At 42.3% G+C, this 26,126-nt stretch overlaps 1 protein-coding gene across 4 annotated transcripts in view; it reads right to left on the reverse strand.

Moving 5' to 3' along the window:
- Nucleotides 1–26,126, reverse strand: part of AUTS2 (activator of transcription and developmental regulator AUTS2) — a 1,139,956-nt gene that overhangs the window by 12,360 nt on the left and 1,101,470 nt on the right. The window contains exons 7-14 of one of the 4 annotated variants that reach the window (XM_069486206.1): nucleotides 16,597–17,068; nucleotides 14,989–15,242; nucleotides 13,679–13,899; nucleotides 11,894–11,938; nucleotides 8,624–8,719; nucleotides 6,219–6,290; nucleotides 4,959–4,988; nucleotides 3,182–3,253 (exon numbers count right to left, since the gene is read on the reverse strand). In XM_069486206.1, the coding sequence (XP_069342307.1) occupies nucleotides 3,182–3,253; nucleotides 4,959–4,988; nucleotides 6,219–6,290; nucleotides 8,624–8,719; nucleotides 11,894–11,938; nucleotides 13,679–13,899; nucleotides 14,989–15,242; nucleotides 16,597–17,068 (1,262 nt within the window). Of the gene's footprint in view, nucleotides 1–3,181; nucleotides 3,254–4,958; nucleotides 4,989–6,218; nucleotides 6,291–8,623; nucleotides 8,720–11,893; nucleotides 11,939–13,657; nucleotides 13,900–14,988; nucleotides 15,243–16,596; nucleotides 17,069–26,126 lie in introns of all 4 variants that reach the window. The other 3 variants (XM_069486205.1, XM_069486204.1, XM_069486207.1) reach the window with 3 other exon arrangements.

The following is a 26,126-nucleotide window of genomic DNA, read 5'->3' on the forward strand; positions in this document are numbered from 1 at the left end:
TCAAGTGTACAATCCTGCGAGAACGAAGCAATCCACACGTTTACCCTTCAAGTGCCAACACAGCAGGTCAGCCTCCCAGGGCTCAGCCATACCTGCTGGCAGTACCTGCTTCTCCCAACGGAGAGGTCAGGTGGCAAAACCAGTGTCTGCTCTCTGAGGTTGTATTGTTTGAGGAAGAAAACCACGTCCTATCTATTCCAACCGCTACACCACTCCCAAAGTGGTAGTTTAATATTTTGCTCCATTTTAGCAAGATTCAAAATAATAGTATTTTAAAGCTCATTTTATTAGGAATTCTGCAGAAATAATTTGCTATATAAATTAATTGTTTAATGACTCTTTGCCATATGCTAATAGATCACAGTACATTAGTAAGTGAAAGTTATGAAGAAATATTTCCATGCCTACAAGCTAATTTTCAAATGATTGTTGTTACATATTATTAAAAAGCCAAACAAAAACAAAGTAGGGTCATTAATTTACCTAATAGAGGCCTTTTCTTTTCCTACTACCCCCAATCAGCTGAGGAAGAGGAGGGGATCTGTCCAGACCAGTAACCCATCAAGACTCTGTCTGTGATGTCCTTGCCAAATGCCTGAAATCGCTGCTTCCTCTTTCTTATCTGCCCTCAGGCGAACCTTCCCTCTCACCTTACTCTAAGGCTGTAGACACTGGTCCACATTCCTCCTCTTGACCCCCTCCCCGGCAGCATTCTCTGGGCTGGAGACTCTCCCCAGCATGTTTTCAAATCGCCCCACCCCCTTGACTCTGGACAGCCTTCTCTCTGCACCAGAGTCACACCCTGCTGGCAGCCCTGCTCCCCGGTCTGAGATCTGAAGCCCGAGTTGCCCTCCCCACTGTCGCCTCTTTGCCGTCCAGTCTCCTGAGCTTTCACTGCCCTCAGCCTGCTTCTGACGCTCACTCCTCCAGTCTCTGGGACTCATCTGTCACTCAGTCCCTTTGGGCCCACCCCTGCCCACCTCCACCTCCCGCATGTCCTGAGGGATCCTTGCCCTGCTCATCAACAGAGAGCCGATGAGGAGGGACACAGGTTGGCGCGGCAGGGTGTGAGAGCTGGAGGGAAGTCTGCCATTGCCCTATTGCCGAAGGTCAGCCTCCCACTCCTCCCTCACCCACATTCAAACTGAAACGGACCCATGCGCCCAGGCGGCAGCACACAGCACTTATGTCACTTTTTACACACACCCTGATCTCCACTACTGAGCTCTGAGCAGCTAGATGGCAGGAAAGATGAGTGCGCTGAGCTTGGCCCAGCAAAGAACCTGCAGCTTCTCAATGAGTACCGAGTGAGTGACTAACAGAACGTGAAAATGACTGTCAAAGACAAAGGGGGTGATGCAATTTCTGCTCAGATCTATAGGGAATGCTATAAAGTCCTGCTACAAAGTAACAGCGAAACCCCAAAACCAAGCTTCTGCTTCACTATAAATCTATAACAATCTTTTGAGTACCTCCTTTAATTCGGTTGCCAAATTAGTGCTAATATCGTATGGTCCACAGCACAGTTCCATTAACCACAACTTAGGTCCATGAAGTGAAATGGCACCTGGGGATTGCAAGTAGTTTGCTGAAAAGGGGAGATGAGCAGAGTTAGCTCATGTTCAAGAGGTCTTTCTAATTGAAATGGGGATAATGGAAGTTTGAGTCATCAGGGACACGTTTATGGAAAAGAAGTTGCTAGAGTGGTACATGCAACATCCTTCACTGCTTTTAACCAAAGGAGTTATAAGGAAGACGTGTTTTACCTATGTTCCGTTCCGCTAACCACATCATCCAGAACGAAAGTGGATTGGACTCATCATCAAAACCTAGTTAGCTCTTCACAACGCATACATTTTCTAACAAAGTTAAACCATAAGGATTCTAATTAAACCTCACCTAACAATAAAGTAAAAGTGAGCAAAACTCACTGATGGGAGGTTATGAGAAAGAACAGGTATTTGGCAACCCAAACAAAATATCTTAGTTATTTCATTTATTGAGGTTTGCTTAACCTTTAAATGAGTTTTGTTTCCTTTACAAACAGAGTCTCTCATGTCGCTCAGGCTGGACTCAAACTCCTGGGCTCAAGGGATCCTCCCTCTTCAGCCTCCAGAGTGGCTGAAACTTGGGTTTTTTTTTATTTTAAAAATCATTTAACTTTTAAAAAAACATTTCTCTTCTGTGATGAGTAGTGCTCTGTCCTGGCTTACAGACATCTTATACTACTATTGTGCTGGCTCCCAAATGCTGTTAGGACTAAAATCTTGCTCATGGAGAAATGGATGAAGTGAAGCTTACGCTTTCTTAATCAATTACATGATTGCTTGTTTTCTCCCATTTTTTTAGGCATAGTTACACAGACTGTCGAATCTGGACTTGTCAGTTACTTTGTCCCCTAAGTCAAGCACTGATGTTCAATCAGATCACTTGCTGAAGTTCTTGATCTCTTCCCTATTGCGACATAAAGGCTTTAGTAAAGCACGGAATACATTAATCTGTGTGACGAAAATATAAACACAAATGAAAAGTCACCTACAGTCGGGTAAGGTGACCGGCCAGAAGGTGGTTCTGGCAAGTATTGACTGTATTCTAACGCCCTGGCACTGGGCATGAGGGGACCAATGGAAGGTCGCTGCAAACCAAATGCCACTTCCAGAAGAGTAGTTTTTAATAACAACCATTGCTAGTGGAAGTTCAGCAGCATCTTTGTATTGTGCATAAATTACTCTTTCATTTTTCCAAAGCCATAAAATGAAATGAATGTGCCAGTTGTTATTAAAAAAAAACAAAAAACACAAAACACCATCATTCATTTATTGCTCTTTCCAGATACTAAGTATTTCTATATTCTAATTCTTGGTCACTATAATTATATTTCTAAAACCTATACTTAATCCATATTTAAGCCCTTTGGATCAATAAGATGATAAAATCATAAAAAAGAAAAAAAAAAAAAAACACCAAGGAGTATGTCAGTTTGCTTCTGTTTCGTTATTGTGCTGGGGTCTCCCTGATTACTAGTAAGACTTCCCAATGGCTTTTCCAAGGGGGGCTTGATCCTTCCTGACTGCTGGTCCTGAGCGTCTGTTTTGAACGCCTCCTTCGTCAGGTTCTCCGGAGCAGGTCACACAGTCGCATGCCCTGCCCCTCCTCCTGAAAGCAGGAAGGTCAGACTGACCTTGACTTTCTGTTGGTGGTGGTAGATCTGCCAGGCGATATGAACATGCATAGCACACCACTTCCCTGGTTTCTGGAACAAGAAAGAACAACATGGTCAGAAGGAAGACATTTCAGAGAAAACCACCTTCCATTTCCCCAAAGCTTTCAGCAGATTTTTGGCTGCAGAGGCTTTTCTCATGGAACAAGTGTGCTTTGTGCTCTCCAAGTGCCTTCCAACACCAGCAATCCAGCGCCCAGTCATGAGGCAGTCACAGCTCCCCTCTTCCCACGTGGGCTGCTACTCAGAAAACCGTACTTGACAAGGACCTCCCCGGTTACCAAGGACAAGATGGTAAAAGCCTGAATCCCACTCTGTCTCTTCTCTCTCTCTTTTCTGGAGCCAGCTGGCAGACCTGGTAGAGTAGGAAACCCTACTTAACAAGCGCTGCCATACTGTAATGCAAATCAGCTGTTCAGAAGAGCTAATTAGTGGATGTCAGTGAATCAAATCAAAACAAGAGAGGGTACAGAACCTGTCCTAACCTCCCTCAAGTCTGCTGTTTGTTTTTTTAACCCCCGAAGCGGTACAGAGACATTCACATTTTTATTTAAGCCCAGTTTCCACAAATGCTAAGAGTCAACTACCCATTCATGTTGGTGGGCATGGTTCATTTTTAATTTAAGAAGAAAAAGAAGAAAGAAAAGAACTCATCCCTTCCTAACTCTCTAAGCCTTTGCAAAGTCCCCCCTCCACCCTTTGGGGAGTCTATATCAATCCATATTTCTCAAATTATTTTACTTGCTTTATAAGCAGTGGAGTAACGGCGAGTGGATTCTGTTCTACCAGCTAGGGGTTAGGGACCACCTCTCTCCACTTCGTTCCTGCAAAGTAATCTACCCATAAGCTCAGAGTACGTGCTCAGGAACTACCGGACAGATGAGAGGAAAACATAGCCCCATTCTACAACAGCAAAAGACAGTGCTTCCGGTTTCTACAGTAAGGAGTTGTTTCTGAAATATATACTGAAATACAAGTCTGGGGTCAGTTCCCTTGTCTTATAATTAAATTATGGGTCATTTGAAAGTACAAATAATATACTGCCTCACCTAAGTGATGACACAATCCTCCTTTTCCCCTCTGGAGAAATCAAATTATCTGATTATATGCACCAGAAATGAGTTAAGTATAGCAGGAAATCTACTGTCCATTCATCTTCCACCCAACAATCCATCATCTGTTTCCGTCTGCCACCCGCCAGGTATGTTAGCATCATTCAGAGGTCATTTGCTGGCCACTCTTTAGCCCTCAAGACCAATTTGCTTTAAGCCAGATGTTAACACACCAATGCCCGCAGTATGCACTGCCCACACCTTAGAAACAGGTGCAACAGCTGTGGCAAGGCACTATCACTTTCTGCAGCATGAGGAGGCCACCAGCCAAAATATGACCCAAATATGTATTTTCTAAGTATAAAAGAGACCAATTCCAGCCTATAGCTTAAGTCTCTCCCCTTACGTTCCAACTAGTCAAACCTTTTACTAGAACTGCTAACAAAAGAATCTGATTCAGCTGAATTCTATCTGTTATACAAAAGCCAATGGCCTGGCTTCCTCCAACACTCAAAGCAAAACAATTAGGCCATTTTCAACCACACCACCTGAAAAACCCAAGCACTGTCGTTCCAACATTTTATTCCAGCACTTCTATGGCTTATTTCCTTGTAATAGACTTGTATTTTTAACCCACAGGGAGTCAAATAGAGGTTGCAAAACAGTTCTAGAAGAAGCTTTCTTACCCTTAACATAGGTCTGAAAGGATCTGTCAACTGTGAAGAGAAAATGACAACTTGGTTACACGCCTGTCACTCAAACAATTGCTCTAATTAACAAATTTGTAGTGCTTCATTAGGAGGGGAAATTAAAATGTTAGAATTTTACTTTTAAATGAAGCCCTTTTAGAGAATAATTAACCCATTTTCACACTATCAAAAGTGCCAAGAGTCCCCTCCCCCACCTCGGTACACCCAGGCTGACAAGCCCTGCACAAGTCTGATCAATAGCGGTGTGCCCTGGTGTGCCCTCTGGCAACGGGACTTGCTCACATCACACACGGGGAGTTCCACTCCCTTGATCTCCGCACCACACTGGGTAGGTCTAAGGGAGAATGAATGGCCTGCAGACCATAGACTTTTAAGGCTGGACACGAGCAGGCATCTGAGAGAGTTGCCCTTTCCAGACATGGGGTAGAATTTGGCTGTGTTTCCAAACAGCCTTCCTTTGATGGCTGTATATTACAGGTATTAGACATTTTCAAGAAGTTCGCTACACATCGTAAAATATACTTACATAGTTGAGTCATCTTAAACTTCTACCTACTCTGTTTATCATTTTCTGACTGCCCTTCCCCAGGGAAGAAGACAAAATTGGAAAAGATAATCATTTTTTCACATTTACTATAGAGATGAATGTTAAGAATCAATGAGACAAGATTATATCTATCTTATAACTTCAAATTGTTTTTTGGAAATAGGGAGTGGTATAAATTATGAATAAATAACATAACCAAAGCATAATGGATATTTTATTTAGCTCTAGAGCACAAAAGGATCCTACCACATTAAAAATAGAGGGCCAGAGGAGCAGTGTGCTACAGTCACTTCCTGAACCCAGGCAAGAGGGGTATGCAGCCTGACTTCCAGGAAGAAAAGGCTTAGTGCTTTTCCATTCCAAACATTCTACAGCTGTTTCATTTGTGTGAGAGAAACTTCAGGAGATATAGACAGAGAAGACTGGTCAAGTAGAAACTACACAGGCTAAAAGTGTCCAATTTCTGGGCTCAGACCATAAGTCCCCTTTTTCTCCCACAGGGCCGCAGTGGCGTAGGAGAGATTTTGTTTTGTAAGAGTAACTGGCACTTTCTTCTATAAGCTAGAAGGGACAGCTGAAACAGCAGCTGGCTCCCAGGAGCTAAGGAAGGTGCAAGCACTGGGCTGGCTGTCCCGTGCAAACACACACACCCTGGTGTTACCTGAGACCAAGCCTGACTTTGCACGTACCCTTGGGTCCTTTTGGAGTAAAGTGTGTGGGACTGTCCCAGGCCGAGCAGCGACATCGATAGGGTTGGATGTCTACAAATTAATTAAACCACAGCTTAGGAAGCACAAAACATGTGACACAAAAGCAAGATCTTTCCTTTCTTCTAAGTTCTAGAAGTGAAATTTCATTTGTTTGTTTCACTCTGAAATACAAGCTTCATTTTTCTCAGTGACTATACAGGCTCCTCATGAGGACCAGCTCCCTGTTTTCTCAAGGGGCTCTGGCCAGAGATTGCTCTCTTTAGCAATGACATCTAACAGCAGAGAGACGGTCCAGCACGTTTCACAACAAAAAGCACAGGACGGAAAAAGAAAAGCAACACATGCAAATGCTGCCCCTGAAACTCTTCTCTTCTGAATTAAGCAGCAGCAGTGACTGTCCTTGTTTTTTGGCTTGATCACAAAACATTCTAAGAAATGCTTAAGTGAACATTATTATAATTTGCAGTATCAGGTGCTTCTCATCAGAATGACAAAGTATTTTACAGACATTAAGCTAACTCTCTAAATTTTAACTGGCAGACAATAACAAGGAATTGTACTCAGTAATTACTCATTAGCAGTGATGGAAATGGGACAAGAGAAACTAATTTAGGGACCACACAGATCTACTATTAAATGATTTCCAGAGTAATTCTGCTTTGTCTTTCCTATTCCCACCACCGTTCTTAAATGTCACTAATATTAACTTTATCTGTAGGCTTCTGTCCTTTGAATTACTAACAATAAAAAGCCTACTTCCGGCGCAGTCACTACTTTCTAGGGGGAAAGGATTCAGAAAACACCACCAGTTATTTTATTTAAGAAATCACAACTTCCACGAATCCCCCCACAGCAGGAAGTTAACTCCTGTGGAAAAAAGAGCTCAAGTTTAGGCACGAAGCTTGTCTACCAGGAGAAGGGAAAAAAAGGAAGCAAAGAAAGAAAAGCAATCAGCTGCAGTACAACGAACAATTAAGCTGGAGTTGTTAACAGCCTGATTTGCATACATATGAAGAACTCCACTAATGAACTGCAATCTACATATTCAATCAGTAAGATGGCCTGGAAAGGCCTATTTCAACACCAGGAGAGACACTTTCTTGCCCAGATGTAGTTTCTGTGTGATTGGATAATTGCGAGTGAGGGAAATGGTCTAATTTATTAAATGACCTACCAGTCTGTTTGGGGAGGCACTAGAGATTTGCTGCAACCTAGAGGGGACAGACCAGGGTCTGAGGGATTAGTGAAGAGCAGATTGGGGTGAAAGAGTTTAAAAATTACCATCATTTTAACTCCGTGCCGGAGGGGTTTAACATGGCCATCATAAAAGCCCTGTGTATAGATAACCTTGCACATAAGCTGCAATTCCATGCAGGTAAATTTGATTTCGAAGGTGTAGCCATCCCATCCCTAATGCCTTTTAATTTCTTTCCTTGTTTCTAGTTGGAAGGCAACATGCTTTTGGAAACGCAGTACGTGCTCATCCTGGGAGACTGGCACAAAACTGGTGTTTTACCTTAGAAATGAGATTTGGGGGGTGGGGTGGGGGAACCAATATCCACACACAGCAAAATACCTTACTTTAAAATCTGAGAACCATGACCAACGTGAGAAGTACATCTCACTTTAAAAAAATAAAATAAAATAAAATAAAATAAGGGCTGCAGATTTTTTAAAAGGTAGAGTGCTCTGAGAATTACTTTTCACTATTGACCTCCAGAGGTAACTGTAGCCCAAGTTGAACAGCGTATCACTCACGAGGTGGAGCGGAATTTTGTTGTTATAAAGGGTTAAAGGTTAATTTCACACTAGTATGTTAGAAACTGAAGACAAAGTGTTGGCCTTGCAGAGAGGGAGAAATGAGCACAGGCAGACCCCACCTGCACACAGAGGGGGCTACTGAGGGGATGAGGAGAGTAAGGGCAAGAATCTTCTGACACAATCAACAGGATACAATTTTAGCTTTGGAAACTTTATTTCCCCCTTCTACTAGAATCAATAAAGATTCACTTTTGCATCTCTGCTAATACCTCAAAGACAACCTGGTACACACAAGTCTGGCATTTCCCAGAAAATTCCTGACCAGGAGCTTACGTCTACAGTAACAGTAGTAAAAAATATATATATTCTGTATATTTTAAAGAGCACAGGATATCTTAGCCTAACTAAGATGCCATGGGTAGTACACATTGAAAAGTAAAATTTTGCTGAGGTCAAAAAACTAGATGGACTAGAAAAGCATATTCTCACTCTAATCACAACGGTCACTTAGGACCCGACAAAATCAGTCGCTATGCAGGTAAGAGGCTGCAGACCCCTCTGCACGCCCAGCCTGGGACTCCGCTTATACACATGCCCGTGTGTTTCACTGTCAGGTGTCTTACCTTCGGCTGAAATGCTCCTTGTAGTGAACCGAAAGGGCCAGTGGGGGGAATCATAGGCGGGATGCCCGACACTGCAGGAGGATAGGAATGGAAGAGCTGTGCCAAAGACGGAGGGGGAAAAAGATTTTAGTAGAAGGTAAGTGATACATCAAATTCCCTTCCCACAGAAAGACATCAACATTAGCAAGCCAAGTCATCTCAGTCTGATGCTATTAGTCAAGAAGCCATGATGAAATGATCACACAGATGTGCCATGAATGTTTAACTGAAAAAGTTAAAAGTAGTTCAGAATCAATCAGCCAACAAACGATGTCCCAGATGAGGACATCATTAGAAAGGGAGCTGTTCTAATTATTAATTGTTAAATCGGATAGAAGTCCTAAATGGTTGGAGATTTTAATGCATTTTAAAAACAGGAGGGATGCTGAGCCAAATAAGATGCCCAGAAAATTACAAGTTAATTAGAAAAGAAAAAAAAACAAAAGCAGAAAAAAGAAAAAAAAAAAAAAAAAGGAAGAAAAAGAGGCTAGTCTTTATGAGTGCCAGGATTTTATACCATTAAAACTCAATTAGTACTTTTAGATTTTTAATAGTTTGAGGAAATGAGAACATATTCACAATCCTTGCTTCATTAGGTTGTTCTAGAAGTGGCAGTTCCAGAGTACAATTTAATTTTCTCATCTAAAATAATGAAAAATATTTGTGGAAGGGTAAAATAAAATGACTCAGTAAACACTTTAAATGGAGCTGCCAACTCTTCCAGAAGATGGATTAGAGTAGCACAGAAATAACCCAAGTCTGGGATAAACTATCTAGCTTTAGGTTACTCTTGTTGTTTCCCAGTTTCAGGTATTCAAAGCACTTGTATATCAATGTTTGAAGTACGAATTCTTATGGCCAGTTCTGAATTAGATCTGCTATTTAATGAACAAGCTCACTGGAAGCTACTCAAGCCAAGCTTGAGTGTCAGATGGGAGGAGAATGATTCTGAATGAATATGAATTTTCTTAAATCAATAGCTTATAAAGGACACAAGTGAGGAAAAAAATATACAGCAATACTGAAGACAATGCAAACGCGTCTTTCCCTCCTTCTAAAAATTTCATATTTCTGAGATTTTACTGCTCTGGTTCTATTTACTTTGATCAAACCAGCCTGTTAATATTTAAGTAACGCCCCACCCTCATGATTGTGTAATATGTCAAAAATACAATAATAATTGAAGATTTTCGTAATAATGCATTTATGTTAGCTATTTTTGGTAATGACTAAAATTCACATTTCACAATCCTGTCTGTTTTCAGAGCACATACTTTTTCTGTTGGTCTTTATTTCATTTTGCTCCCTTCAATGATGCGGCAAAGTTTTTCAGACTAATTGATATTGAACTAAATCCACTTAAACAGTGATTGCAAGCCAAGTGCCCTCATTTAAAACTACTTTTAAGACTAAAATTGTGTTTTAGATACTTGAGTGCATTGCATCTTAATTCCCCTTATAACATCCTAATCCCCTAAGCAGGGGAGACTAAGTACTTTGTATATTATCCACTATAACTAATAATGTGAAATAACTCTCTCACAGTACACTGTATAAAGCAGAGTAATTAAATACATGCCACACTAAAACACACTCAAATTTCTATTACTCTGTCTCCAGGTGGGCATTTTTCCTTTAATGTTTACAATGAAAAAACTGGATGTTCTTACCACTTTCCTCTTGTTTTATTCTGTTACTGACCTCTTAGAATATAAATATAGTTGACTATTCTTCCCTTGACTAAAAACCTGAAGCACCGAAGTAATAAAACATAAATCTTCAAAAAATTGAGGCCTCCAGGCTTATTCTCCATCTTAAACCTAGGACTCTCTGTAGAATATGTATATAAAAAGGCACTGCATTTGGTCCTAGGAAGTAAATCTGAGCCACTTGTTGAGCACACTAAACACTCTATAAGAATGATTTTATTAGCTGCTCCTTCATTTAAGTCAGCAAAGTATACACTAAGAGCAGAATGGCACCTTTCATGGGACAGACTCAAAGAGGAAACCCATAGGGCTACTGAATTTTGTGTGTCCATCTAAAAAATGTTTTATATCACAGCACTGAGCAGAACAGGGTGGACCCTGTTGGGTTGGGGAGTTGGCACTAAAATGCACTTTTCTGATTTTTTTTTGAAGAGGTCTTCCTCATGTTATTTCTGAATGCCTCTGGAGTAAATAATTCTTAATTGATTTTTAACATTTTCTAGTCTTGACTTCTCAGCTACATTCCCAACTAATATAGTATCGAATTATCTGGTTCAGAGTATGAATGAATTCAGTCTTTGCTGATCTACTGAAGTAGCACTTCTATTCAAACGGTAAGATAACACTATTTAAAAATCAAAGCAAGAATAGTTGAAGGTGGTGAATCAACATGGCTACAAGCAATTACTAATCTTCTCTTTTTTTCTGGTTTCATTTAAAAAATATAAACCACTGAGCAAAGAAACTTGCAAATTTTCATATAAAAATGATGCAGTATTCACCCCATAATCAAAATATCATGGTAAAATATTCAAGGTTTCTGTAGAAAAGGAAGATCTTGTCTTATAAGTAACTAAACATGTAACTTAAGTTGGTACCAGTTTGAGTTCCAGAACATACTCTTAAAATTGCAGAAAATAAGTGTTTTTTTTTTAAACAAAGACTGAGTTTAAAGAGAAAACCAGCACCCATTTCAATTTTAAGAGTTTTTGAAATTAATTAATATTTTTATTTTCAATCATAACAAGCTCAGGAGAGTAATAGCAGCCACATGGAAGAGGGTATGCGTCTAGAGCAGATTAACATCTACATTTTGAAGAGCTGTGAGTCAAAGAGACAAGGGACTTTCTATTAATATTTAGGGGAAATAATTTAAGTTGCATTCCAGGAACTCTCTGGTAATAGCATTTCAATTGATGACTGAAATCTTGTGACTTCAGACTCTCTAGAAACTATAATGACTCCACAGCAGACACCTTACTCTGCAGGACAGACGCCTGACTTCCAGTGAAGCTCAACTTAGCAGTCTTTGGAGTGCTTATGATCTTTTGATTCAGAAGATGATACTGCATCTTTACCAAAAGCAAAACGCCACAAAAGCAAGCATCCAAAGTGACGAGGAGCAATGGGAACTCTTGCAAAGATGATTAAGGAAGGCTGCTGGTTAATTACTGATCTGTGGCAAGAGCACAAAAATGGAAAAGCAGTTACATTGAATGTGTAGCATGGTAATAAAACTCACACTGTGCCGGTAGAATGGGTCAACTTTTGTAGGGTATTTGTCAAACTGTAAAGGGATCAAAGCAAAAGCTAGTTACTTAATCTGCATTTTTGTTCACTGCTTCAGTGGAGGTGGCCCTAAACAAGCTTCTCTGTCATTAAGCTGTCATCAGACTCAATAACCTCATTTGTATAAACTATTCAGAGCTCCTGAGTCACCCTGACAAGAAACCCACAAAAATGGAAAAACAAAGCGAAAACCCATATGGTACATTTGGGTCTTGGACAAACTATTATGTCTTTCTTTCTATTCTATAATAAGAGATTGACACAAACCAAATATCTAAACTGGAGAAAACAGGTAATTATCCAGATAAATCAGAGAGAAGTGGGCATTTGGTCTGATTTATACAGAGAATTCCCCCCATTTTCATCTTTACTTGGGCAGAAAAAATCATGCATTCAGCTGTCTTCTGAAGTGTGTTACACTCTCGAATACAAAGCGATCTGGGCTAGGCTGTATAAGTCTCACTTTTAAACAGAAAGAGTATTGTTCCCTCTAAATAATTGTTTCTTCTAAATAATGTTATCACACTGGTGCTGTAACTACCTCAGTAACTACCCTCAGTTAGATTTCATTTATTTGTGAAACAGTTCACAAAGGCCAGCATAAAATTCCTTCTCAAAATACTAGGCCCTTCAAAATGTAATTGTTGAGAAGCATAGTTCATCTGGAAAAAAGATACAGAATTTTCTATAAAAAAACTATTTTTGGTTGCAAGGCTTCATCACTACTGCTCCTTGAAATACAATTTATGAAACTTTAAAAATATTTTTAAAAAACTTAAGTTGAGCAAGATGGGGGAGGCAAGGGGGAAGAGGTAGAGGAAGCTTTTCCAGTTGCGTAAAGGAAACTCCTCTTAAGATCATGGAATTCATCCAGGACCTTTCTGAGATTAAAACAAAAAATCATGGAATTCAAATTTATTCTCACAATGCCTATATTAATTGCCTTAAAATCAAGTATTTCCTTAAATGTTAAAAATTAAACAAGTAAAATATTCTAATACTCACTGCTAAGGAAAGGACTCTATCTCAGAATATATAGCATTTTAACATGGCACTATTAATTATAGTTTTTGATTTAAAAAAAAAATCCTAACTGGTTCTCTAGCATGTGCTAATTCCCAGTTAAGACCACGGCCATGTCATCACCAGTGGCACCTCTTACCCCAAGGCAGAGTTCTGTCCCTGCAGAGAGCACCCACCCCTGACCACTTGCTGACAGAGCACACCACCAGCTTGGGGCGCTGTCTTATGAAATGCAAGAAATGTAACACCGCTAAGGAAGCAGGCTTAGGGAAACCCTGTGGAAGCCTCCGGACACGCCTCACCTCCTCCCCTTCTCTCTTCCTCACTCCCAGTATTCTGTAAGCATTTATGTGCCAGCACAGCTGCAAAACACGGGCAGATACATTTTTTATCTGGTGACAGTGCCCTAGGGTGCTCAAGAAAACAAAACAACCCTTTAAAAAGTTAACTACCAACACTGGACGTGACTGTTTTGCGGGCATTTAGAATAAAATCCACCCACAGTGCTAGCTACAACTGTCTAGAAAAACGTTCCTACGTTAGGCCTCTAAAGTTAGAGCTGCCTGAGGTGGGACACATTCCCCTTTCTCCAGCAAACAGCCATCGCTCCCACCCGGCCTCCTGTGGCCCCAGCTGCCCACTCCAATCCCGCCGTGCTGCACAAAGAAAAGAGTCGTGCTCTACTTATCCTCACATTTCTGCCTGGGGTACGCACCATGGGAGGTGCTGGCGTCGGCATGATGGCGGTGGGCGGGATGGCGTGGGGGAACGGCGTGAAGGTGTGCTGGTGCGTGTGCTGGTGCGTGTGCTGGTGCTGGTGCTGGTGCTGATGGAACTCGGTCCGCAGGTAGGGCGGAGGGCCGAGGGACGCCCCGCGGTCAGCACTCTGAGAGGCCAGAAAACGTGTGTTCAGTTCCTGTCGCAAGATGTCTTGCTCTGGAAAAGAAGCAAAGGGAGGCGATGACACCTTTTCCTTCAGAACAGGACATCCAAGTGCCTTCCTGTGGGGGAACACAGGCCGAGGACACGGTAGGTGGGGCTCAGGGTGCAGCCAGGCCCTGAGATCAAAGTGGACAACCAACGAGGCAGGAGACGAAGGCCCAGTGGCGACCCAGCCTCGCTGTTCTCCAGCTAGTGTCTTAGCTTTCAGGGACAGGCAGTTCGTCAACGTGTGGAGCTGACGGAACTGCAGGCCAACGGCCAGAGCCCAGTTTCCAGCTCTGTTACTGCCAGCCGAGTGGCTCTGGGCATGGCACGTAACCCCCTGTGGACTGGTTTCCTCATCTGTAAGGGGATACTATTGTCTTAGGTTTTGTTGGGGGGGGGGAGTTAAAGGAATGAGCACATTTAAGTGCTTAAGAACAGCGGTGGCATACTGATGAATGTCAGCTGTTTACATGGCAGGGCTTTCAGGCCCTCTTTAAGCATCAACTACTGCTCTACAGCTCTCTGTATTAATAGTATAACATGGCCACACTGGACCAAAAATTGGGACACCTCCTTAATATAGGTGAGAAGCAAAGGACCCGATATCTAAAACCAGGTATGTCCTTAAAATTCTGGGATATACTGTCACAAAGAGTGCATCGTCTCCTCCCAAGAACAAAGTAGAAGGTCCTACTCAACAAAAACAAACCCTTTAAACCAGGATACGATCTAAGATCGTGGAGAGAAACAGATGGTGGTCTGGGAAAGCTTTTAGCACTTCCATGGAGTCCGGAGGACAGGGCACAGACCATCTGTGTTTTACCGGTCAGTGGGTGAGCTTAGTTGGAAAAACCTCCTGGCTTCAAACAAACCCATTCTCTTTGGGCAGTGTCCGATTCCCTGGGGTTTTGCTAGGTTAGTCTGGGTGGTGACTTGTGTTTCTGCTGAGCCTCCGCTCACAGAGGGTTTGAGGATGAACACACGCAAGCAGAAAATTGTAAGCAAATACAACCCTGCAACCAGGAACAGCACAGACAGCGGGTCACCAGCGAGGGACAGTGGGCGCACAGGTAGGCAGCCCAGGCGCCGCCATCCTACCTGAGTAAGTGCTCCCGGCCGGGTGTCCGGGGACCTGCAGACTCCCTGATGTCAGTGGCGGTGGAGGAGGCAAAGCAGTGGGAGGGGCAAACATATTGGGGTGATGTGAGTGTGCAGGGGGCTGGAGGGTGGGTGTGAAGCTGTGCAGGGGGCTGTGGTTGGGCAGGGAGAGGGGGAACGGGGAGGCGGAGGGGTGGTGGGAGAGGTGAGGAGGGGCAGGTTGAGTCTTCGCTGGAGTGCTGCTTCTGCTACTGCTGTGGAGTAAGGAAAAAAGAAAAGAAAAGAAAACAAAAAAGAAGTGAGCAATTTATTTTCTGTAAAAAAAAATCCTATCTCCTTCCCCAAAGCCATCACACGTTCTCCCTTGCGTCTTCCTCTTTCCAGATCCTCCCAGTACACAAGCAGCTTTCTGAAATCAGGGCTCCCATGAACCTTCCCATCACTAGGACAGACAGAGCTGCGGGACAACAGATTCTGCCTAAAAGTCAGGGCCAGATTCTCATCTCCGCCCCTATGAAGTCCCCAGCCTTCTCATCCTCCACTAGCTACACTGCCTATAAAGCAATAAAATTAACAAAAAGGAAATAAAAACCACGATCTGAGGTCACCCCATGGCTTTTTTTTTACCATTTAAATGAAGAAACACAAGAAAGAGGTGAAACCAGGTGCCTGGCTTCTCGGAGAACTATCACCATTGTGGTCTGGAGGCCACAGAAGTGGCCTAGGGGTCAGAAGAAGAGCCTGGCCCCTTGGGGGAGGAACCTGAGTGCCCAAGGCTGTTCCTTCCCTGTCTTACACAGGAAATAGCAACTCCCTGAGCCACCAAAGTTACCAGGTTTTCAAAAGGAACAGTAACAAAGACACAAAGCCTCACGAGAAGTGCAGGGTTAGAATTAGAACCTTTGGGACATCCAAGGATTGGCCCACTTGGCCCTGCACATTGGATTTCTGCCTCACTTTTCTTTGCCGTGTTCCTCTGTGCTACTTTTAAAACTTCCCTTTGTAACTTGGCAAAAACAAGTCAGAAAAGAGTCTGGATTTCCATGCAAAATTTCTCTCTTTCTCTAAACACAGCTTGTTTCTTCTCTACCTCTCTGACCCACATAGGAGGTAGTAAATCACAATGAAAAAAAAACCCAAATCAGAATACTCCTTGGGTCCCGATCTTCCTGCCTTTGGAGTTACAGGAAGATGGAGCTTTCTTTAAAATTTCTTCCCTCAGAGCCAAAGAACCTCCCTTCTAAGAACCTCTTAACGTTTGGCGACCTCTGATGTACTTCCAGCTTCGACTCCCGCCTCCCACTGGTGGTGCGGCTCCCTGGCCAGAGCCTTCAACTCTGTTCCTTAAGCACTTTTCTCCCTCCTGCCCTCCCTCTCTCAGGAGTCTCTGTAGATATTTCGGTTCTTTACAATGTCCTCACTACCCAACCCAACCTGTCCTTTCTCACGGGACCGGAGCCTCACCTAACAGCCCTTTTCCCTGTCTTTGGCCTCAGAGAAAACAACATGTTTTCAACAAGGAAACTCCAGTCTCCTCAGGAGTCCCTTACCCACTACTACCTGCCTGTCCCAAGGAAGATGGCAAAGGCGAAGAGCAGGCCGGCTCACCTTAAACTGTTGAGGCTTAAGCTACTGCTGTTGTAGGCTGACAGTGGCTGGGAGAGGCTCTGAGATGAGGGGTGGGCCTGCACAGATGGGAGACTCTGGTGGAGCAGCTGGGTGGGGGACTGTGGCCTGGGTGGCCTCTGCACCTGCGGCTGCGGGGCGGGCTGAAGCTGGGCCTCCGGGGGGCCCTGCGGCGGCTGTGCACTCGGAGGTGGGGGCTGAGGCAGGGCCTCCGTGCGAGGTGCCAAGTCAGGGTCCGGAGAAGGAGCTCGGAGCTGGGGCTCCACGTGGGGCTGGGGTATCGGCTGTGCCACCTGAGGGCAGGGGTCCTTAAGCACCACAGGCTCAAAGATCGGCTCTTTGCAACAGTCCTGGCTCTTCTCCTGGCTTCTCTCTAGACCCGATATCTTGGGGACAATTGGCCCCGCATCCTGGCTGTCATGTTCAGGTAGCGCACCAACACCTAACTCCGGATCTGCATGGGGGAGAGCAAAGACAAAGCCACAGGCAACATGAGTGTGGAATGACACAGTCCCAACACCACCACCACCAGCGCCAGCTGTCCTGCCTTGTCCTGTCTACACCATGGGCAGGTACGCCACGCTGGAATGGGGTCCACAGCAGATGGGGAGCAGCCATTGTCCCTGGGCAGCAATGCCCCTGGGGGAGGCGGAGGGAGAGGGAGAGGCCAACTAGGCAGAGGAGGTTGCATTCAAGAAAGCAGCCAGGCCAATTTCTGAAAATGAATGTTTTCCGTAATCTGTGCAGACTTTTCTGGCTCACAATTAAGATACAACAGCTGACAAGTTGATTTTTCCCTTTTAAAACAAATTCAGGCCTTGAATATACAAAAGAGAAGTGTTTCAATAGCAAATGAAGCAAATGTTATTTAATGACACATAGATGTTTTTTCTTGGCCTTCTCTCCCTCCTTTCCACTCTGACCAAAGGGACACATTTGACATTTACGGATAATTTTTTGTTCAGCAAGTGCTGACGGTGTAAAGGCAGGGCGGGCCTCCCGACGCTCACCCGCCAGTCCCAGCAGCATGTGAGATCGAAGGTGCCAGTGTGACCTGAAATCACGTTCATTTCAACCAACTCACTCGTGCCTTTAAGGTTTTCCCCTTGGACCACGTGGGGGTCCCCACCCAACTGAGGTCAAGGGGTACGTGTGAATGCTGGACCTTGAGACGAAGCCTGGATGTAAATGCTACAGTCATGAAAGAAATATAGAAAATGTATGTTCCTGTATGAATTAAAAGATATGATTTCTTCCAAAGGTCAAAAGATCTACACGCCACATGTAGTATAATGGTTTATTTGATTACCCTATAAGCCAAATTCCATAAAATTCTCAAACAAGATAATGAAAAACCAATATGGCATTAAATTTAAAAAAAAAAGCTCCACTTACAAGTACTTTTGTGTACATTTTTATGGTAAAATGATGCATCCTTTTCTTTTATTACTACACTGTTTAGAAATAGAGACTAAATTACAATATTCTCTGAAATGGGGGTGTCTTTCAGGCATTCCTGAATGAACTACTGTGGGTATGAACTTTCTCTTCCTGTCTTACAGTAATAAGTGTGAAAAATATGTGGTATTCTTGTTTCTATGTATTTCTGTTTTTGTTTGTTTGTTTGTTTGTTTTTATGTCAGAGAAGGGGATCTTGCTATGTTGACCAGGCTAGAGTGTAGCGGCTATTCATAGTGTGATTATAGCTCCCAGTAGCCTTGAACTCCTGGGTTCAAGTGAGCCTCCTGACTCAGCCTCCTGAGTCGCTGGGACTACAAGTGTGTGCCACTGTGCCTGGCTTATATATCTCTGTTCGTGTGCTCTGTGTATACACACTTGTTTGTCATTTCTCTTCCCTGGAATGTGCATCAAAGCAATTCATTCTTTTCAATGTTCTTTTGGTAAAACAGATCAAACCAGTAACATGCACAAAAGCAGAAACAAACCCTGGGTTTATAAACAAAGCACATTTCTGGCTAACATCAACTTGGCTATCTTCAAGCCGTACAGCCCAGCCGGGAACAGCAATACCGACACAGTGGACAGAAATCTGCTTCCTTCACATGTTTCAGGTACAAAAAGACAAAGGATCCATTCAGGCCCCAGTGAAAAGTAACTCTGGACTCCTGACATCCTACTCACATAGTTAGTTCTGTACAGTGCTGTCTTAAGAAACTTTCTAGGAAGACTTTTGGCTTATGATAAAAGTTCACAAAAACTGTAGTTTCTAATTTCAGGGGTGAAAGAGAACACCAAGCCCCCTGATGTGGCTTAGAGCCCACCCAGCCAGAAGAGTTCCCAGACGGGGAAGGAGACCCTTTATATGGAGATACCACCGCAAGGGGAGCTCTGTCTGCAGCTCTCTCAAACCTTCTCCACAAAATTTGCCATATTTTTCTTTCACAAAAATTTCCACAGCAAGCCATTACACGAATGCACAGAATGAACATCACGGGCTTCCTGCGGTGCAGGCCTGTCAGTCAGGTCTGGGACAGAGTGCGCCAACAGCCCAGAAATGCTAACAGCACACAGTCAACGAGGCATTTTGCTCAACGACAAGTTCTATGTCCATGAGCAGGGACTCTTCCCATGCTGACAGCTAAGTTAGGATTATTATGCTTGGTACAACGGCAGGGCACATTTTATCCTTTCATACTCCCTCTGTTCTCTCCGGACTGGGAGAATCAATCAATCAATCAATCAATATTTTCTATCTTGGTAAGTTTACATTCAAACGTCCTCCAAAAATCAATATCCAAACAAAAGTTTTTCCCTCGTAGAAAAGAAAGCTTCCTTTCCCAAAGGGCACCACCCAGAGGATATCATTCAAACTTACTCATGCCAGTAAGGAAGCACATTAGAAACACACAGGTAAGTACTACATGTATCTAGCTTTACTGTTTCAACCTTGTTATTTAATGAATTTGGACGACACAGCCAGGTTTGCAGGAGGCATCCTGCAGGCTTTGGCTCCCTTCACGAGGCCCGTGCAGGCCAGCGGAGCTGCCTTTCCTACCTCCCTGACGCCTCACTGTCTCAATCCCGACCTACCACAACTCGAGTGCGAGGAGTGGTGCTAAGACTGTGGCAGTCACCACCATCACTGACAGGCGAGGAGGGCTACGGGGAAGTCCAAGATTTTCCAGTGAACCCTGCAAATCTGTACAGAACCATCTGTGACTGATGACCGCAAGAACCTAAAAGCACAGAATTTTGAAACGCGACCAGCATCCAGGAGACCACCCCAGCACTTCTGAAACCGTAATGTGCCAGAAATCACCTGAACACTTCACTTTCTGAGCATCGCCCAGGGAATGCTGGTGCTCTGAACCTTGCAGCATACTTTGAGTGGCAAGGATCTTGTCCAGCCCTCTCTCGCTACATGGGGAATAAGCCAAGAAAAGTTAAGGAACTTGTTTCCTGGAGGTCATTTGAGCTCAAGTCCCAATGCTGCCACCATCACGTGCCTTTTCTCTAATCTATACTATATTGCTCCCCAAAAAGCAAAAATCCGAAAACAGAGCAGGTAATGGTAAATCCGGGATTCAGTTAAAACACTTAACTACACCGCCCTTAAAGTGTAAAGGGTTAGAAAAGCTACAACAAAGAGTTGCTGGAACACCACACTCCAGCTAATCCTGGAAGCCACATCAGTCCCGCGGTGCTCTGGTGCTGCAACCTATAAGCAAGGCAGTGACAGGTTTGAGGGCTGGTAAGAACTTTGGGGGCTGACAGAGTTTTATGACTCCCCATTTCCAGGAGACTCTTGAGGCACAGATTAGGCGTCGTGCATTTTTATGGCCAATCGGTAATGCATTTCCTCTTCCTTTCAATTATTCAATAAATGTATCTTCCCAGTTAAGCTTTTCCATCTTGACAGTCAATTTGTCTTGCTGTGCTTCTCCAAAATTGGCAGGAACATGTTTTTAAAAATCATTTTGTGTTGCACTGTGTGCTCTGAATTTGCCAAAGGATGAAATTTGCTGAGTGTGAAAGAAATAAGAATGTGCAAATTGGATAGTCTTATTTAAACATTGTATTCATTACATTTTGGGGTTTAGAAATCTTCTTGTGATTATAAAAATAACACATCGTGCTTATAATAAAAGAAATGCAAATTAAAATTACACTGTGTACTGTACAGTAAAAAGAGTGAATTTCTTGCATATATATTACGCCTCAGTAGACTTCTCAAAGAACCAAAAGTAGTTCTACCATTCGACCCAGCAATCCTACTACTGGGTATCTACCCAAAGGAAAAGAAGTCATTATAGCAAAAGGATACCTGCACTGGTATGTTTGTTGCAGCACAATTCACAATAGCAAAGACACAGAATTAACCTAACTGTCCATCAACCAATGAGTGGATAAAGAAAATGTGGTATGGACACACCATGGAGTACTACTCAGCCATAAAAAAGAATGATGTCTTTTGCAGCAACTTGGGATGAAAATAGAGGCCGTTATCCTAAGCAAAGTAACTCAGGAACAGAAAATCAAAGACCACGTTCTCACTTAAAAGTGGGAGCTAAGCTATGGGTATGCGTGGTCACACAGAGTGGAAAAATAGACATTGGAGGAGATGCCAAAGGTGAGAGAGAGGTAAGAGGAAAAATCGCCTACTGGGTATAATGTACACTATTCAGGTGATGGGTACACTTAAAGCCCAGACATCACCACTATACAATATATCCATGTAACAAAACTGCACTTGTACCCCCTAAATCTGTAAAAATAAAATAATTAAGCCTCAATAAACTTGACTCAAACAATAAATATTTTAGAAAACATTTCAGAGATTAGGAAAAATTTATTTGATTTTCATACAGGTTTGATAAAAGTTCTCTGGGGAGAATGGGCCCTCTTTTCTTGTTTACTAGTTGAATGCAAACCCTACCACCACTGTGGAGGGAAATTTGGCAACACTTAGCAACATAACAAATGGAGTTCCCACAATCTGGTACCTGAGGATTTAGCCTACAAACACAGTGAAACACCACCATAGTCTGAACTGAAAGTTGGGAAACAACCCACAGGTAATCAGTAGGGCACTGGTCAGACGTATTTGGCACACACTTGCAATGGAAAATACTGTAGCTGTGAAAATGAATGCTGAATGTACAATGTCTAGCATACGTTACCTTTTGTGAAAAATGGAGGGAAATTATATTCACTTTATTTTACGTGCAGAGCAGGTCTGGAAGGATAACTAAGAAGCCACTAGCTGTGGTTACCTGTTTGGGGGTTGGGGAGGAGTGACAACTGGATAGACAGCGAGCTAGAGGGTGTATGTGTAGATGTGCATAAAAATAAGAAAATGTAAAGCGTAAATTTATAATAAATTTGAAAATCAAATGACTTTTATGAAAAAAAGAAATTGCTAAAACTGACTAAAACAAAAGATCATTAAAATAATCTGAAAAAGTACTCAATCATCTACACCTTTACCTCCCCCACAAAAAGGTACCTGTGTCATAGACAGTGTCGACTAAACCATCAAGAAACAAATTATTCCTGTCATCTAAATTGAAAACCAATTACAAACATTATACAACAAAAGGAAGAGGAAAAAATATTTACAAAAAATATAATTGCCTAGCTACAAAATATAGACAACCAGCTGAAAAAATCCTAGAATAAGAGAGCTCAATAAGGTAAATAGTAGCTTTTGTATATACCAGCAACAGTCAGAAAATAAAATTTTAAAAGGATCCCCTTTATAATAACAAAAATCATAATACTTTGGGAACAAAGCTAAGAAGAAAATCACAGGGCCTGTAAACTTTGAGAAACGTATTCCAAAAAGTGTGTTCTTTCAAGATATTTTATTATGCAAAAAAAAGAGAGAAATAAGTACGAGTCCTGTAAGAGGTAGTTCTCATTAGAGGATACCACCCCCTGGCTGTCACAATGACTAGAAGGCATTGGTGGCTTTTAGGGATATTAGATCCACTGCTATGTCAGGAGCAATCCCACACAACAATAGCTCAACTCGCTTTCTAAATCCCGCTGGACATTCGTGCAGCTGAAACCCCAGAACCTACCTGTTTTGGCATATAAACACAAAGTAACTTTTTGCATGGTTTTAACATCCACTGAATTTTCCAGGAATTCAACTATTGTACTTTGTTATACCTGAGGTTTAACGGAGAGTTGTTCTCTCATTGGGAAAATCATGACATCAATGGGAAGGCTGCTTCTGGTGTCTGAACTGCCACCATCACGTACTTGTATGCATTTGCATTTGCAGCAGCAGTATTGCTATACCAGTCCATATACAGATTCAAGCACCTGACCATTTCATTGCCTTTTAATGTAAATAAGCATTTATGTACTTAAAGCGTATTATGACTTTCCACTTATTTCTCTTTTATGTTTCATTAGGGCTTTATATACATTTTAAAATTATGTGCATAGATGGGTATATTAACTATAAATTTCATTCCAGGAAGTAAAAAATGAGTGTGCTATAAAATATTTCTTATGTTACACAAAAGGGGCATTGAGTCCAGTAGGGTTGAGATTTGATGTATTATGTCCCCGTGATGAACTGCTGTGCTTCCAGAAGTCCAATAACTTACTGCACAAATGCAGGAGCTACCTCAAAGGGCTGTTGTGGAAATGAATTAAGTCATATAAAGGACTTTCCACAATGTACAGCACATACTAAGTGATCAATGTTCCCAAAACTATTATAAAGAAATACTTAATGTCATGTAAAACACCAAGACAAAATTACTATTAAAGAAAGGACATTATTATCAGTGTGATCTCAACGCTAAAAATTATCTGTGTAAATGTACACATGTATACACAGAAAAACGATTGGAAAGATATACATCAAAATGTTAATTTTAAACCCATCATCCAGAAATAAATATTGATTTTAATGTTTATATCTCTGCTTTTCTTAATTTTCCAAATTTTCTATCATGAATATATTACTGTGAAAAAAATAGGGATGTTATATTTTAAAAAGAAGTACTCATGCATTTATCTCCACTATCAGAAGAAGTCAACTGGGAAAGTAACTGTTCAAGTCTTATTTTTTTTTTTGGTTGTTACACACAGGTACAGAAGTCTGGCATGTTCAAGTCTTTTTAAATTTCCACACCTACTGAATAGATTTTTTAAAAATCTCCTCACCAGAAGGACAGATGAATATTTTCCTCTCAAAAATGAGGACAGCAAATGGTGTGCATTAAGCCTTCCATTTATTCGTCCACATTTCTGACTTGTTCTACCTACGTGTATTTGGGCAGAAAGGAAATGGTGAATATTGATGATGGGGATGGAGGAGGAGGAGGAGAGGGAGAAGCAAAAAACAAAACTCTCCCAAGGCACAGCTTCTGTACTTCTAGTCTTTATGCATCTTTACACTTGGTTAGAAAATTCTAACAGGGCTTACTCACTACAGGGTCATTACTGCAGCAAACCTGAACAGGCCTCAAAGACATCAAAAAACCATGTGGGGCGTTAGCCATTAGGCAGCGTATCCCCCACCCACCCATCCATCTATATCTTTCTGAATGTCTGATCCCTCTCACCCAGAAACGGACGTGTCCTATTTTTACATTATTCCATCTTCTAGTTAACTTTACTGCTTATCTGTGCAAATGACAGCCACGAGGACCTCACCACACAGGACTGGAGATTGCAGCCAAACAAGAAAAACCACCCAGACTTGAAATTACAATGGGAATGTTAATAAAGGACTGAAATGTTCTACACTGAGCAGTCCAGAAACATATGGAAGCATTAAATTTCTGGGGATCAACATGTAATTATCTCAAGATAGTAGCAATGCCCATTATTCAAACAGCTTCACCTGTTACTGCAAATAAACCTCTTTTTTAAGCAAAGACTGCAAATTTTGTATGTAACTCATTAAAACACAAACTGCACTACTCAATTCTTAATAACGTGGCAATACTTTTACCTCCCCCCTACCTTTTAGATTCTATCTCCCAAACTCCACATTCCAATGGTGTTTTGCAGAAAAAGTCCACCTTCTCTAACATACACCTCTCTTTATTTTCCTCCTCTCCCTCTTTTCTTCAAATCGTTAAACAGAGACCAGTTTGTTCCATTAGCAGATTCAATTACTGGAACGAATGGAAGGATGACATTCAGTCCTGCAGCTCTTCTTCCCGGTCACTGAAACTGTACAAATAAATTGAGGAAAACCCACTGTTTGTTCAAGGCAAATTAATTTTCAAACACTGCAAGAGTGGGAGATCACGGGATGATGGGTGCTTGGCAGGGCTCAAAGAGATTCCATTTTGTGCTTGTCATGTTATGTAAACATTAATTACCATCTGGGAACAGAGCTCTGGGCTGTAGTCTGTATCACAAGCCTCCGAGGGCCTCCAGGGTTCCTATGAAAAGCAAAATCCTAAATAGGAAAAAATAGCCGTTGCATGTGCCAAAACACCAGCAGCCCACTGGGAAAGCTGTGTGAAGTCCAGCAGATTAGAGGCTGCTGTTATTAGAGGAGCTAGTTTGGCTATCCTCTACTTTAGCAGATTAGCCCACCATAGGGGTTAATCTGCTAGGGATTAAAGAAAAAGCAACATGCTGCAGTTGAGTGTACTTAAACTTGTTTCAAGTTTATGCCTCCTAACCCCACAACAAAAAAGCATCTATCCTCCTGCATATGCCCATGATGCCTCAGGACCAAAAAATCTGCCTTCAAGGGGTTTTCAACCATAGTCTTGCCTGTGGAGACCGGAGGCCATCTGAATGGCTTCAGCCTACAAAGAACCTTTAAAGGTCAACCTTGGCTTGTGAACATTTTATTTCTTTTGCAGTCTTTAGCAAATAAGAGCAATGAAGGACCATGCAGATGAAGGATTAAAATTATTCACAGAATGAGAGAAATAGGTTGTGATCTATTGGGGTGGGGATGGGAGTCTAAAAAAGTCTTTAAAAGCCCAATGATGTCAAGGTCACATAAAATCCTTGTGTTTTTACTTCATATGAGGAAAAGATGAATTATGTCACTTCACATGCCTGGCACTGAGCTAGGCCCTGAGGATATGGAGCAACAGCCCCTGCCTTCTAGGAGCTGGTGCCTAAGGATGTAGAACACGGTGCAGAAGAAAAAACGTTACCCTATAGCCTTGAGTGGGGGATGGAGGAGGAGGAGGAAGAAGAAAAAACATGGAACTGGCAGTCAGGAAGCCTGTAGTCTTAAACTTCAGTTTTTGCTATCTGTAAGGCTCAGAGATAAGCTTAAATAATCAGAACTAATGATGATATCTATCCTATATTTTACTGATTCTGAGTTATCAACGGTAAGGCACTTTTATCCGTAACATGTTACCACTGCACTACCCCAAGTTTCGGTCTGAGGCCAACATCAGCGGAATCATGTGATGGGGTTTGCAGAGACCAGACATGAGAAATAAGGCACGAAGGACGAACTCTCGAATCACTGCTGAGAACACGGAAAAACTCAGGTTTTGGCCACAAATACTCAGCCCCAGTATTTTGCTCGTGTCCTCCTGCCA

The sequence above is a fragment of the Eulemur rufifrons genome, chromosome 14 (genome assembly GCF_041146395.1).
Source record: "Eulemur rufifrons isolate Redbay chromosome 14, OSU_ERuf_1, whole genome shotgun sequence".
NCBI lineage: Eukaryota > Metazoa > Chordata > Mammalia > Primates > Lemuridae > Eulemur > Eulemur rufifrons.